At 39.2% G+C, this 15,134-nt stretch overlaps 1 protein-coding gene and 1 long non-coding RNA gene across 6 annotated transcripts; one reads left to right on the forward strand and one right to left on the reverse strand.

Moving 5' to 3' along the window:
• Nucleotides 1–5,722: 5,722 nt before the first annotated feature.
• Nucleotides 5,723–7,061, reverse strand: LOC112190135 (RING-H2 finger protein ATL32). Its single transcript, XM_024329555.2, has one exon. The coding sequence runs from the start codon at nucleotides 7,006–7,008 to the stop codon at nucleotides 5,866–5,868; it is 1,143 nt and encodes a 380-aa protein (XP_024185323.1). The 5' UTR covers nucleotides 7,009–7,061; the 3' UTR covers nucleotides 5,723–5,865.
• Nucleotides 7,062–7,746: 685 nt separating this feature from the next.
• LOC112185542 lies at nucleotides 7,747–11,048 on the forward strand. 5 transcript variants are annotated; one of them, XR_005806628.1, is made up of 5 exons: nucleotides 7,747–7,761; nucleotides 8,042–8,455; nucleotides 9,642–10,169; nucleotides 10,573–10,671; nucleotides 10,759–11,048. It is a non-coding gene; the product is annotated as an uncharacterized LOC112185542 (long non-coding RNA). The 5 variants fall into 5 exon arrangements; XR_005806629.1 differs by lacking the exon at nucleotides 7,747–7,761 and having other exon boundaries at nucleotides 8,014–8,455; nucleotides 9,642–9,976; nucleotides 10,092–10,169; XR_005806627.1 differs by lacking the exon at nucleotides 7,747–7,761 and having other exon boundaries at nucleotides 8,023–8,455.
• Nucleotides 11,049–15,134: the final 4,086 nt, after the last annotated feature.

The following is a 15,134-nucleotide window of genomic DNA, read 5'->3' on the forward strand; positions in this document are numbered from 1 at the left end:
ACATCTAAAAGACTCAAGCCATCATCCTCGTTTTTGGTTTGCTATCTTTCCCAAATTAAATCAGTTCATTTGTTATTTCTCTTCTGAAACCGATTCATTATCTTCTCTGCCTTTTTCTTTATCCATCTAGCACTTAGAGCAAGTCCACCGGTTGCTTCTTGACCGGTCACCAGCTAGGAAAAGCTGAGGTGGTGACCATGGAGGAGAAAAACGCCGCTCCATCGGTAGCTTCTTAACCGGGCAAAATCCTGACTTTCTTGACCGAAGCCAAGAAAAAAGCCAAAGGCTTGACATTTTTCTTGCCCAGCCAACCCATCTGCCAGCTCGGTCCAGCCCTGAACGTGAGTGATTTCAACACCAGAAAGCTTCACAATTTCTCGTCTGGCGCTACAATCGAGTAAGAAGCGAAGCCCAGAAAGCCGGAGAAGTCGCCGACAGCGAGGAACTGTAACGGAGACAGAAAGAACCCAGAAACACATTCATCAAAACTCGATCGAATTGAAAAACTAATTATACAGACATGTAGAGCATGACGAGGGGATGAATTTCCATACCACATGCAAGCAAATAGGTGACCGGAGTCGTCGGAAAACACCACAGAACCGTCGGAGCAGTCGTTGCTTCTCGCCAACGATTCTCCGTTTCCGTTCAGTGCATGGATGATTCAAGGGCAAGGGGTTGCTGGCAAAGGCGAGACGAAGATAATAGTGTCCGCGCACTGCCGTGGAGTGGCCGGAGGAGCGATTTCCTGTCGGGTTTCCTGCCGGGTCGCGCTGCATCTCGGGTCAGAGAGCACCGAGCTCTCTCTCTTGAATTTTCCTGTCTCTTCCCACAGCTCACCACTTTAAATAGATGTGTCCCATTAATGAATGACGGCTAGGATTAATCGGTGGGAAAAGGTGGATGGCTAGGATCGCGCCACCTGTTTCTCTTTCTTAAATTAATTTCCCAAAATTCCAAAAGTTCGGACAACCACGAAAAATAGCCCGGCGATGCGAATAATTCTCCGAAAATTTTCACGAACTCGTTGTGACGTGTACTTTATTATCCAACTCTTACATTGAGGATCTCACTTTATGAAAATTTCTGAAAATATTCTCGAGTACTTTGACATTTGTCGAGATCGTTAAATAATTTCTCGTACGAACTCCAATAAGCTCAATACATTTTTTCGAGGCTCACATCAATGAACAGTTAAAAATGATGAACAGTGGAAAAATGAACAGTACTGACAGGTCAAGAAACAGAACGGGTGGAAACCCATGTCCAGTGGCAGTGAACAGTTACTTGAATGGTCGACGCCTTAACTTTTCGACCTTGACATTTCTTGACTACGGGTGAACTTGCTCTTACAGAGTCCATGCTTATGCTATCTATGACTCGATTTTAGGGAAACAAGCAAAGAACATATTTCAGTTGTCCATTGCTACTGTGAATCTAAGATTCTCTCTCTATTTTTTTTCTTCCTACAGTCTACTTAAATCTAATTCCTTAATTTCTTGGGCTTCCCAAGAAATCCTCATCTTAAAATTCATCTTGGGAGCGCGGATTTGGATTTGGGCGGCCGGAGATGCACCGCCGACGATAAGAGAGGCGCCATTATCACCGCCATAACCACTCCAGCTTCTCCAGCCGGAAGCCCTCTCTGAGCTCACTGGTTCCGAACCCTCGCTATTATTCCAAGTTCGACGAGAGCCTTCTCATCACTCTATGTCTAAAGATCTGGGTAATTTTCGTCCCAAGAAATCCTCAAAGTAAACATTGTAATCCAAAAAACAACATTTGAAATGAATAAATTCAGAATCCTAGAAATTATAAATCTGAAAATTTCAAATCTAAATCCAATTTAAAATTCAGTATCCAAATGGTGCTTGGAGAAAGATTTGAAATCTTCTTGACATATCAAGGGAAGCTCACCTCTTAATTGAAACTTTTAAAATACAAATCAATATCATCGTTTTCCATATTAATCTCGATCAGTAGTGGAATTTGATTGGCAGAAATAATCTCAATGCTAAAAGAGTCTGGAGAGAAAGGAAAGTGACCAAACAAAATATGCTCGGGAGGATGATGGTCTTCAGATGTTTCAGAAGAGGAAGATAAGTCAGACCCAACAAGAAAAAAGAGGAGGAAACACAGAGAGAGATCAAGATGAGAGATGATGAGATTGAAAAAGGTAACTTTAAATCACCACTAGGCTACCGGGAACTGGCTAATCCATTCCCACTTACATTTCCTCTTACTAAACTGACACGTGCTGCTCACATGGCTGGGCCCATACAACCCGAGCACTCCAAACTCGGAGCTAGAGGTGGCAAACGGGCCAACCAGGCTCATTTTAACCCGGCCTAGTCGTGCTTCGTGCCGTGTTTGGGCCGGCCCATTTATTATCCTGCCGGGCTCGTGCCGGCCCATTTACTTAAACATTAAGCCCGGTCCGGCCCATGGCCCGAGCCCATAACATGCCGGGCCGTGCTCGTGCCGGGTTACTAATGGGCCGTGCTCGTGCCTACTCACTAAAAGCACGATTTAAAAATCTTAATTTGAACAAATAAAAATTAATTTTATTTAACTATTTAGAAAATTAAAATAAATTGTTTTCTACAATGTTTTTCTTAATCTTAGCTTTTTAAGATTAGTTTTCTAATAATTTTTATATTCCACTATAAGAAAGAAAGAAAGAAAAAAAAAATAACTCAAAATATATTGTTTTTAGTATATTATTGTGAGATTAATCTTTATGAATATAATGAAGATTTAGTATCATATTATTCTTTAATTCCTTCATTCTATAGTTGTATTATGATGAGATTAGTCTTTATTAATAAACATATATTTAATATTTAGAAAAAATACTTATGTTAAAACAAGGATATAATGTTTTATATCACTATTTTGACAACATAAAAAAAATAGCATTGGTAGAATTGTAATGAGATTTTAAATAAAGAGGTCTAATATTCAAATCTCATAATTGTAGTTTTTTAATATTTTTAAAAACAAAATGAAATTTTGTGTTTGTAATGGGCCGGCCCACAATATGTCGTGCTCGGGCGGTGCCGGGCCAATATTCCTAGGCCCAACCCGGCCCGTTATTCTAACGTACTCGGGTCGTGTCAGACCACTAACGGGCTTGGGCCGTGCCGGGCAGCTTTTAAGCATGCCGGGCCCTTGCCGTGCTCGTGCTTAGCGGCCCGTTTGCCACCTCTACTCAGAGTACGGAAGACGTTCCCTTCCACTGAGGAGATTAGCGTGAAAATATATGGGCGTTATAACAGCTTGCCAATGAGAATCCCCAACCCCAATGAACATAAAGGTAAAGCCACTAATGTCATGGTAAAAAAAGCTTTTATTTCATTGTTTTCTTTGAGCAGAATACGACCCTTAATTTTACTAATAAGATTGAAAAGTACAACAAGTGGTAAACTATTATAGAATACGATGATTAAGATCCTTAATTTTATTAATTAGATTGAAAAGTACAACAAGTGGTAAACTGAATTTGTCCTCTACCATTGAAAACTCTCGTAGAATAAGATGGAGAGAAATTTATTTTTATTTTTTTAAGAGAAAACAAAATTACAATGAAAAGTTTCTAGGGCAACCACATTGAAGCAGATCGAGATTGAGAGCCATAGTAGCTGAGGCTGGAATCTTGTTAACCTAGATAATAGGAGAGGTCAGACGAAAACCTACAGCAGTGATAGAGTTGGCGACAAAATTAGTTTCTCAAAGAACATGTGAAAAAGTAATGCGGTCAAACTTTGAAGCAAACCACTTGATAGTTTTTCCCTGATAATAGGAGATGGAGATAAAAGTTTCTCTAAACTTGAAGGATTTTGAGTTGTTATTTTTCATTGATAGTGTGAAAACTGTGTCTCTTATGCTTTACTTCAAAATAATTATGCGCTTTTTTTTTTTTTTATTACATTGGAGAAAATCGAATCCTAACGTAACATATGCTTATTAAGATGTACTTTTGTTAAGACGTTCAATCATAAAAGAGACTATATGTTACGACCCTCGATAACTTATCTGAGAAACCAAGCAACATTACAAGTATGTGGTCCAAATGTGATGAATTGATTGTCGAATAATCAAGAAAAGAAAAGCATATACCGGTTGGTATTAAGCTAGTAAATAATTAACTTAAGATAGGGCACGAGACGTACTATTTAATTAGCCCATGTAGGTGGCAATTAGCACATTTAAGTAGCTTCCCCAGTGATAAACTGTTGGATCGGTTAATGGATAGTTGATTTTCAGTTTTGTTTAATTTCAATTGCTTTACCAGTATAGATTAGAGATGAAACAAAAATCTAAAGTTTACCCTTCTAGGCATTACACTTAATTTGTTAATGTTAACTAATAATGAGTATTTTGACATACATGTAATTACGATATTAATAATGTACTTACATAGGCATTCACAAACATAATTAGCTATAATGAGCCACGCTTATGCTACCGCTAGCGGTACCAACTCCCACCAAATGAGTGACCTACGGAAACACAGCCAAGCAAGCTACCACCTGAGCCCCGGCTTGCCCCTAGATCACCGCTGACGCGCCGCGCCAAGACAGCATCAGAAGCTCTAAGAGTTGGGGACTGAAGCATATCAGTCCCACGTACATCAAAAACATGAAGAAGATTAGCTCCTTCTTCACCTATAAAAGGTTCTCTCCTCTCTCCTCATTAATTACGCATTTAATACTTACCAACTGTTACTTTGTCAACATAAATACATTAACTAACTTAGGCATCGGAGAAGAGAAGACTGCCCAGCGCGGTCTCCCTCTGACGCCCTCTGTATTTTACTTGACAGGTAGCGGGGACTCTGAGTATCATTGATGGTGGTCCGCCCATCGGACCAGCGTTAGTAAATATTTAGTTACCGCTGAATTTTAAACATTAACAAATAATATGTAAATTATTTAAATAAAAATTTATCTTAGTGTGATTTTTTATTGACACAACAATACTTTTTTGGTGGTTATTAAAATAATAATTCCTCGATCATTTATGAGGTAAGAATTATTTGAAAAACTGAAAAACATGCATTCAATATTTCAATGTATGGATGAATGTGAACCCCTTAAAAAACTAAACGTACCTTTTCATTTCTTTTGTTAAAAGAAGCAGCATAGAAAGTTTATTAGTGTGACTGAAAAGATAGAAACGTAAGTACAACTACGATTGATGAGAATCCCTAACAAAGCTAAAAGTAACGCCCCTAATGTCATGGCAATAATGCTGTACTTCATACTCTTAGTAAATAATAACTGCTTTTGTAGCACACATCCTAATCCTACCGCCCAAGCCTTCAATTAATGAAGTTAAACAGACATTGAGTTGGTACCACAAGCAAGTCTTTTATGCATGTTATGACCCTCGATAACTTGTCTGAGAAACCAAGCAATGTGATGAATGTGATTGTAGAATAGTCGGTTAAAAAAGCATAAACTAGAAATTAAAATTGGTAGTAAGTAGTCATTAGTTAACTTAAGATGAAGCTCAAGACTCTTAATTAGCCCAAGTTACGTAGCAAGTGAGCTTCCCCAACAATATCACTAATGTTTGGTAACATCGACAAACACATTCATTTTTGTGCCTAACATTTGGACCCGCCACCAATTCAATCGAGCCTTGAATCACACATGAACGGATGAACCCTACCACAGGTTCTTCCCAATATGACAAAAAAAAAATAAACGTAATATAATTGAGGCACAAATTAATCTCTAACCCTGTTCCAAGATTGAAACCAAGTACCAATGAAGAAAGTCATCGGCAAAAAAAAAAGAGCACCAATGAAGAAGATACTAATTAGTATTTACAAAATATTACGGACAAAAAAAAAGAAAATCAAACCGGAGGCCGAGACAGCGGTTCTTGAGACCTGTTGGCTTTGACATTCTGACAATCTAACGAAATTTTCACCGGCGTTAACAAAGGCTTTACAAACAACCCATCTCCGTCAACACCATTCTTAGGAGACTTAAAGGAACCACCACCCCTACCAAAGAACGGTGGCGTTTTCAACAACACCCACGGGTCGAACCGCCCGGTTTGATGATCAAGACTAATTTTCCCTTTAGTACTGCTACTACTCCCTTCGCCACCGTATCTATAGCCTTTTCTTGAACTTCCAAGCCGCGGCAGAACGACGTCGTAGCTACTCGACCGCTTGAGCTTATTGTTCCGGCTCGAAACCAGCTGCCTCCTCACTGAATCCGGCAGTCTCAACGTGTACCGCTCCGTGTTCTCTCCCGGTTGAACTACCGAGTGACCCGTCGAGTGTGACCTTGGAAACTTCCCGAATATTCCAGATCTCGCCGGACGGTTCTCTATCTCAATCGCTTCGCTGCTCTGATTTTCACTTACATTCACAACAAGCGCGTCGTTCTGTTGCTGATCATCACTAATTTCATTTGTACCGGCACTTTCTTGGTGATTCGAATTGTTATTTGGCTCGGAAAGCGGGTGATTTGAGTCGGGCGTCAGCTTTGCGCGGCAAACCGGACACGTGATGTGCGAGGCCAACCACGCGTCGATGCAGTCGGGATGGAATACGTGGTGGCATTTCGGCAGCAATCGCAGCGTTTCGTAGTCCTCAAACTCGCTCAAGCACACCGCGCACTCCAGAGTCCCTTTGCCAATCTTGAGATCCTTGACGTCGGAGTAGACGAACATCGGAAACTTCTCAATCACAGCCGGGTCCACGCCTCGGCGTCGTCCTGCCATTCCAATAGCGGCCGCTGCGCCGAGGGACCCGCCGGCGTTGGCGATGTGCGTCTCGGCGCAACGGCGAATGTAGATGGAAAAGAATCCGACGATGAAGAAGGCGCACACGAGGAACACGATGACCAGGGCCATCGAGGAGTTGAAGTTCTCGAGGTAGGCATAGCCGTTGGTCTGCATCGGCCCCGGCGACTGCTGCGCATTGACGTCAGTGTACGTCAGTAAAACCAGACACAGAAGAAGAAGAAGAAAGCTATGTAGCTTCATTTCTGAACTTGTGAGATGAAAAAACAGTGAGTACTGCTCATACTAAGAAGAAGGGAAAGAAGGAAGGAAAAGCAAAGTCGGATTTAACCAAGTGAGGTTTTTGTCGTGACAGTCAGGTTATCCACGTGGCGTGAGGATGGCTCTGTGTCTCGGCGGCTGGGACCCTAGCGAGGGTTTTGCTTGGGAAGCAAGAACGGGATTTGTGTGAGGTTGGAAACCAGAATTATTTCATTTTAATTTTTTGTTGTATTGGTTGACCGGCGAGTAATAAAGTAAGTAGATCAGACGGTTGGCCGAGAAAGCGATGGATTTTGAAGGAGGATAAGGGAGACGAAAATGTCTGGAAGAATCTGATTCTACGTGGGTTGGGGATTACTGTAGACTTGTAGAGAAATGGGAAAGCCATGGGCGAAGCAGTATTAGTGATGAAAGCAAAACTGAAAGGGACTGAAAGGTGGTCACGGCACTCTCCGAGTGAGTGACTGCACTCGATCCAAATCTTCTTTTTGTTTGCTTGTCTTAGACTCTCCTCCAAAATAATGACAATTTGATCCGTTTGGCTTTCTTGTCTCGATTTGTTGAAACTGCATGTTATGTCGCGTATTCGTATACAAAATAATAGGGTGTGCATCGCTGCATATGTATATGTACGTACTTATCCAATTAATTAAGCTCGAAACAATATCAATGCAACAGAGGAGTAAAAAAAACGTGTTTCAGACCAATAAGCAAGTGAAAAAGAGAATTGAAAAGGTAAGTTACGGAATCGAATTTACTCACCACCAACACTTGATAGTATTTTCATATAAGCCTTTTTCAGTTCATTTTGGACCGGAAGGCGTTTAGCTTCTGCGTGCACTACTAAAAATCTTTTAATAGACATCACTTAAAGGATATCGCTTGAGAAGAAAACCGATGTCTTAAAAATTTAGACATCGAATTTAATATTTTCTGTTGTCTGTTAAGAATATAGACATGAGTCCTTATAAGACCTGATATTAATTATTTTATTATTTTTAAATAATGTGAACAGATAAGGCTAAGCTGCAGATTCAACTAAGTATCGGGAAGAAAAAAAAGATTGAGGAATAGCATGAAATGAGGAACCGCCAAGTATCGATGCTTTATCCTTTTCCTTTTGTTTCCTTTATTTTTTTTTATCTATCTCCAAGCACATCTTCATATTTTCAGAGAGTATCTTCTATCATCTCAAAACGAAACGAAATTAATTGAAGGAAAAAAAAGAGTTCGCGCGAACATGAGACTCCATGTCTCACGAACTGATTTTCTTCCCAAATTTTCGGCTTCTTTCTCAATATTCCTCATCGTGCTTCAGTACCCTGCTCTTCACCATATTCCTGGTATCTCTCCTCATCGTGCGGTCTCCGGAAGAACCTACTGTGAAATTAGAGTTCATTGAGTGCAAGAACAAGAATTGAAGGATTGGGTGAGTTCCTATCATTTTTAATTTCAGTTGGAGCTTTCAGTTTCATATCTGCTAAAGTTTAATTTTTTAGTTTCTTTTCCAATTCTTCGGTTATCAAATTTGGATTCTATGATTTGTTCTCCAATTTCTGTTTCTTTATAGTGATTGTGCTATATAGGCCAGTTTTAGTGTTTAATGGGTTAAAATCAGGAAGCTTTTGTAATCATGATTTAAACGGTGTGCATTTGGAGAGAACGAGAAGGCTTTTAGGCAATGGTTTTAGCTTGTGGGTAAACTAGAGTATTTGGTAAAACAGATATCTGGGGTTCTTGAACTAGAAAATTAAATTGAGGGGTGCTAAATCTTAGGTTGCCAAATTCTTGCTCAAAGTTTTTGGATTATAAGCTCTGCCAGAAATATCAGTCAATTTGGAGTCCTAGAGTTCTCATCTCGTGAGAGCATAAGTTCTGATACCTTGTGAGATTGTAGGTCTAGATGTCTAGTGTTTCCCTGTAAAAGGGTTTTGCATTTGGAGTTCTAAATCTTCTGGAATATTGGTTGGAATGCTGGAGGGTCAGAACAGAAATTATTACTGTAGATTGACTTTGGAAGACCATAGTTCTTAAACCAGTGGGAATATGGAGCTGAAAATTTGCAGAAACTTAGACATACATGTCTCACATATGCCTGAAAAACAGTTTTTAATTTCGTGCCATGTAGCTTCCACAATGGCTAACAAGTACACCAATATCAGAATCAGCTTTCTGCAGAATCTGCATAATAGAACACTGAATTTGTAGGTCTATAGTTTTCTACTCTGATTAAATTGGACTGTAAAATTTTATAGGAAAAGGGGAAAGTGTGTCTAGTTTTTGTTACAGCGATTTCACCCTTTTTAATCTTCTGGATTTGGAGAAACAGCTGTTTGAGCGACTATAGGTCAGTAGTAGTTTGCAGACCAGCTTAGGAACTTTTACAAGCTACCATTTTTAACTCAGTGGGTGGCCAACATTATATGGATTGAAAGCTATGAGTGTATTTTCCATTTTAGTAGAATCACTCTTACGTAAGTTTTTATCTCAACTTGTGAGGCATTTGAAGAAGGAATGGTCAATGTTGCAAATTTCTGATCTCATTGTTTCTTGTTCTCTTACAATTTTTATAGCTTATTCTTTTACAATGATTGAATTGTTTTATGCTGCTGCAGTTCTGCAAACATTTATAGTATGGAGCTTTAAGAAACAATACATACAGTATGGAGCTTTAAGAAAGATCATTGAAGCAAAGAGGACATTGTATTTGACGCACTTCTAATGAATAATGACTTTGTGTATTCTAGATTTTTGACGCACTTCATTTGTTAGGTACCTATATGAGGTCCTTGAGAAATCTGACATGGTTAATACATTTGGGTTCATGGATCCTGCACGGGTCGTCTCTATTGGGGTATCAGATTCAAAGAATGTAGTGAACAATTTAGTAGAACATCGCATCGCAACAAGGAAAGTCTGATCATATATTTTTGGTGCCTTACAATCCCAGGTGATTATATTACATATAATGTTTTTCAAATGCATCAGCAAATGGCATTAGTGTGTGTATATGTCATGAATAAAATTCACTCTTAAGTATATATTGTTGGATTTTCAATGATCAGTGGATGTTGACTATAATAAATGAAGAAAAAGACATTGTCTACATTGTGGACTTTTTGGAAAGACAATACCGTGAACAAGTAAGTTTATTTATAATACATTTTTTATGCTAATTTGAATTTCTTTCTTTATGAAGTGCAATAAAATTATTTAATGAAATTACGGGTAGACATGGCAAAAAAGCATCACGATGGATAAATCTCTCGGTATGTAATATTCATTAGTTCTTCACTAGAAATTCACTCCATTGTTATATGCATTTATGTCCACAAGTTTATATAGAAAAATGCACAAGTTGGATTAGCTACACTACTAATTCTACTACAGCTATGAGGAATCGATAGAGGGCTAGGAAATTGGCTTTGAAAAGCCTTATCATTGTTCTGTCTTTTTTTTCTTTCTTTCTTTTTTATTTGGTTTGTTATCATTGGTTCTGTTATAAACTATAAGTTGATCGGTTCTTGACATTCACACTTACAATAGGGTGCACCAAAACAAGTGGGCGGTGGTGAATGTGGCTACTATGTCATGAGATACATGAAGGAACTGATTGAGGATCCAATGCTTTCTTTTGCACAGAAGGTAAGCATTTCACTTTTAAGTAATAATTTATTCAAAGTTATGTTATATATACATTGTGTTGTAAAATATGTTTGCATAATTATGTAGTGGAGTCGGAAGTCGAAGAGAACCAGCGACTCACAAGAGCAAATTGATGAGGTGCGGATTGAATGGAGTGAGTTTGTTACAAGGAAATACTTGTAGATGTTTATGATGAAGCGTGATATTTGTAGTGCTGCTTTTTATGGAACAAGTGGTCTTTGTTGATCGTTTGTTAAGTTGGACAGAATTATTTAAGTTTCATTGTTTAATATGTAGTAGTACTTAAGTAGTTTACTTATTGTAGAACATGATATTTTAACTTTTGGTTTATGAAAGATATATGCGTAATAATTTTTTGGTATTTCTCTATCATGTGAGTAATGAGAAGAGCATCCATTATTATGTGAATGGATTCATTCATTTCAATAATATAAAAATTGATATTGAAAATAACCTCTGTAGACAATTTGTTTTTAAAGAAACTGATGTTGTACTAACCATTTTACATCATAATTTATCAAGAACTATGAGATCTAAAGTGCAAATGACATTAATTCTAGAGTACATTCTGATGTGCAATCCATATTTAACATCAAAAAACTACTAAAAATTCGATGTCATAAGTTTGTGCAACATCAGTTTTAGGGTCACCTTGATATGTAATTTGATTAATTTTGCTACTATTACACAGAAAATAAAACTATAAGTCAATTAACTACAAAGAAAAACTCTAATTACTGATGTTGATACCAAATGAGACATCAGAAGTTTTGGTTTAGACATCGAAATATTTTAATTGTAAAGCTTTTTGACATATGTGCGACATCGGTTACTCTCAAAATTTCGATGTTTGTGTATTTTATAGACATCAGCTTTCCACCGATGTCTAAGACTGCTATAATAGACATCACTTAACAAGACATCGGTTGCTAAATGAAAAAGACATCAGTTTTGAACCGATGTGTATCAACTGGCATGTAGTAGTGGTGCATAGGCAACAGATACTAACGAAAGCCAATTTTGATGCTTTTTAGTTTTTTTTTGTGTGTGGCTAAGGGAATAGTAGGCTTTATCTACTTCTTTTAGGGAGGAAGGTCATAAGGTTTTGTGGGTGAGGACCAAACAATGCACATATTGTGATGTATGTATGAGGTTTAGGATTCAACCGATCGTTGAGCTTAGGATAAGGAAGAATTGAGGAGGGAACGAGTGCGACTAGTACAATTGCATGATTCACTTGTTACCGAAATCCATGCCGTCAATTATATTTAGACTCTTTTTATTTGTTTATTTTGTTTACTCATGGGAATGGATTAGTTGGCACGTTAATTCAATAATTTTAGTATTTGTTAATGTTTTGTTGATAGTGGTGTGACACTCGAAACGCAGTTTCAAATATTGTGTAAACTGTTAAGGACTAAATTCAGTTTGCCCCCTCTAATTTTAGGGCAAACATCATTTTGGTCCCTGATTTTTTTTTTAATCATAATGGTCCTTGCACTTTCATTTTCCATCATGCGAGTCCAAAAATCAAATTTGGCTCGAAAAGTGATATCAGATGCTGACTTGGCACCGACATTAGGGTCCACTTTTCAGACTTAGACCCTCAATTTGGACGAAATGTCCAAACTACCCTTGTTACTCATGTTCTTCTTCTTCTTCTTCTTCGAAGACCTCTCTCTCTCTCTCTGTGGATTTACATGGAAGACGATGATGATTCAACCACCTACCACCTCCTCTAGCCGCCCCTGCGCTGCCATCATCAACTTTGAGATTTAGCACACCGATCCAAGCCGGGCTGTTCACTCATCATGATTTCTGCCATTGATGGTCTGAAATTGGAAGATGAAGAAAAACCTATCGAGGTAATCGACTGCCAGAACCGCAGTGAGAGCAGAGAACGAGTAGTGGGCATTAACCCTTAGCATCCAATCCACAGCCTCCTTACAAGTCTTGGGCAAAGACGAGTTGAATTGAAGGTTTGGATGAGGTGATACCGGACCTGGGTGGAAGAAAATTTGGGATTGGCCCAAAGCTTCGTTCTTGAATCAGATCATAGATCTAGCCCCGGAAGAATTCAATTTATTTCGATCCCAGACTTTCTTCGAGGGTCCCTCCACCGATCCGGCCTAGCTCCACCAAATGGACTCTCCTCCTCCGTCAACGGATTAGCCAATGTCTCCACCAGCTGGGCCAGGCTGTGCGATCTCGACCGCAATGGTGGGACCCAGTCTGATGCACCGGGGATGAAGGGAATCCAGTGGATGGCGTCCTCGACTTTATGCAGAAGGGGATCGATGGGTGAAGGGACGAGTCGGCAGCCTTCGGATTGGTTTGGTCATAGTGGAAGGGGAACTTGAGAATTTTCAATGGGAGGTTGAGGTTGCTGTATGCTTGTGTTGTTATCCAACTGTAGTTGCAACCTGAAACCCCCCTTGTTCATCAACTGTTGTTCATCCAATTGTAGTTTGCTAAGCTCACTTCCCCAAATAATCGAACCCATTTTGTTATTTCTCCCCCAAATTACAAACTCCGAAAACACCCAGCTCCTTGATTATGCAAACACGGTTCTAGTAAGTAGAAGTACAAAGATTGGAATTGAAGAAAGGACAACATATGTGTTGCGGTGGCTTACGACAATGCAGGTGTGGTGTTGATTTGCTTAAGTTCTTTCTCCATTTTCGCCTTGGTTGGATGGGCATGAGGGGGGGTATGCAGATCAGGATCAGTTTGATCTTTGGTTTTCCAAAGTGTGGGATCCAATCAGCAGTTTCTATGTGTTAATAGGAATTCAAAGGGTGAAAAGAGAAAGAATGATAGAACCACACCTAATGATGTTGGTCGGAGTAAGGTGGAGGCACGATGTTTATTCAGTGGTTGCTGCTTTGTTGCTGGGTAATAGGAAGAGAAGATGAAGAAGAAAAGACGAGAATGATGAAGAAGGAAAGACAAAAAGACGAAATTGCCCTTCCTAGGTGGTCAAAGTCTGAGAAGTGGACCCAAATGTCAGTGCCAAGTCAGCACCTGACGTCACTTTAGCCAAATTTGATTTTTGGACTAGCGTGATGGAAAATGAAAGTGCAAGGACCATCATGATTAAAAAAAAAAATATATTAGGGACCAAACTGATGTTTGCCCCAAAGTTAGAGGGGGCAAACTGAATATAGTCCAACAGTTAATATGCGACGGCAAACGATTTTTTACGGTGATAATAAAAGGTTTACAAATGACATGATGGGTGGAGGCAATAACAAATGAAAAGTAAAAAATTTTGGAAGACAAAATAAATTTAGATGAATTATATAGATGATCTACTCAAGAAATGAAGTAATCACAAACCTAAAAGAAATTGTTTTACTGTTATAAAAATATAAGAACCAATTAACCAAATCTTCATTTCGAACATGAAGAATCAAAAATCTCAAATCTAGAGTCAAAAGATGTGGAAATCTCCATATCCATACTTGGAATCTACCCGGATTTCAAATTCGAGCTTTAATTCAAATATGACCGATCAGAATTTAGCGATCTGATCAAAACTCAACCTAAATCCAAGAAATAGATCTAGATTCAACTTGAATACCAGAGATTTGGAATCATGTTGAACAAACGGTGCCTCTTCCTGTCTGGTGCCACCACTCCTCAGCAATTCACTATCCAACCAAAATCAGAAATCACAAACGAGCAAACTTGACTAGAAGAGGTTGATCTCTCTATAATACTGTCCATAGAACTCGCAAGCAAAATTAACGGACCCAAGATAAAAGGTCAAAAATTCAACTATGATAATAATATTAAAACAACTAAACCAATAAAACAAACAGAGGGTTTAGATAGGAGGCCACCGAGTAATACGGAGAGACCTCGAGAGACGAAACCTATGGTTTCGTGTGGTGGCGGTTGTACGTATCAACAAATACCTTAGACTGTCACAAGGTTTCATACCACTACAAGACCCCGCAGGACCACCCAGGGCCCAAGTTTGGTGCTCGGGTGGATACCCAGCCAGGTGGTGTCCACAGTAAGCGGCATCTTGGGTAGTGTAGAACAATACTTGGCCCGGTAGGGCTCCATAAAGTATGCACCAGAACTGCCATCGGAACCAGTCAAGTGAAGGACTACATCCCACATCGAAGATATGGGAAAACTCTTTCCCCTGCTGAGAGTATATAAACAAAACTCAACCACCTTGATAAGGGTAATAACTTCTCACCTCTCACTGTTACTCTGTCAAATTACATACATAGCCTTACTTAAGCATCATAGGGGCATAGATCGACCAGCTCAGTCTGTACCTCTAATGCTGTCTATTTCCTTTGACAGGGTCTCGAAGCCATCTTATTACCCGCCAGCGGGAACCACATTCTGTCAGGCTACACCGGAGAAACCAGCAGAAATAGTGGCGCTGACCTTGCTGTCTTCAGACTAGGCAGCAGAGGGAC

The sequence above is a fragment of the Rosa chinensis genome, chromosome 2, assembly GCF_002994745.2.
Source record: "Rosa chinensis cultivar Old Blush chromosome 2, RchiOBHm-V2, whole genome shotgun sequence".
Lineage (NCBI taxonomy): Eukaryota > Viridiplantae > Streptophyta > Magnoliopsida > Rosales > Rosaceae > Rosa > Rosa chinensis.

What these genes read in the sequence shown, in the direction of transcription:
- LOC112190135 (XM_024329555.2), bottom strand. Translation starts at nt 7,008, where the DNA reads ATGAAGCTACATAGCTTTCTTCTTCTTCTTCTGTGTCTGGTTTTACTG.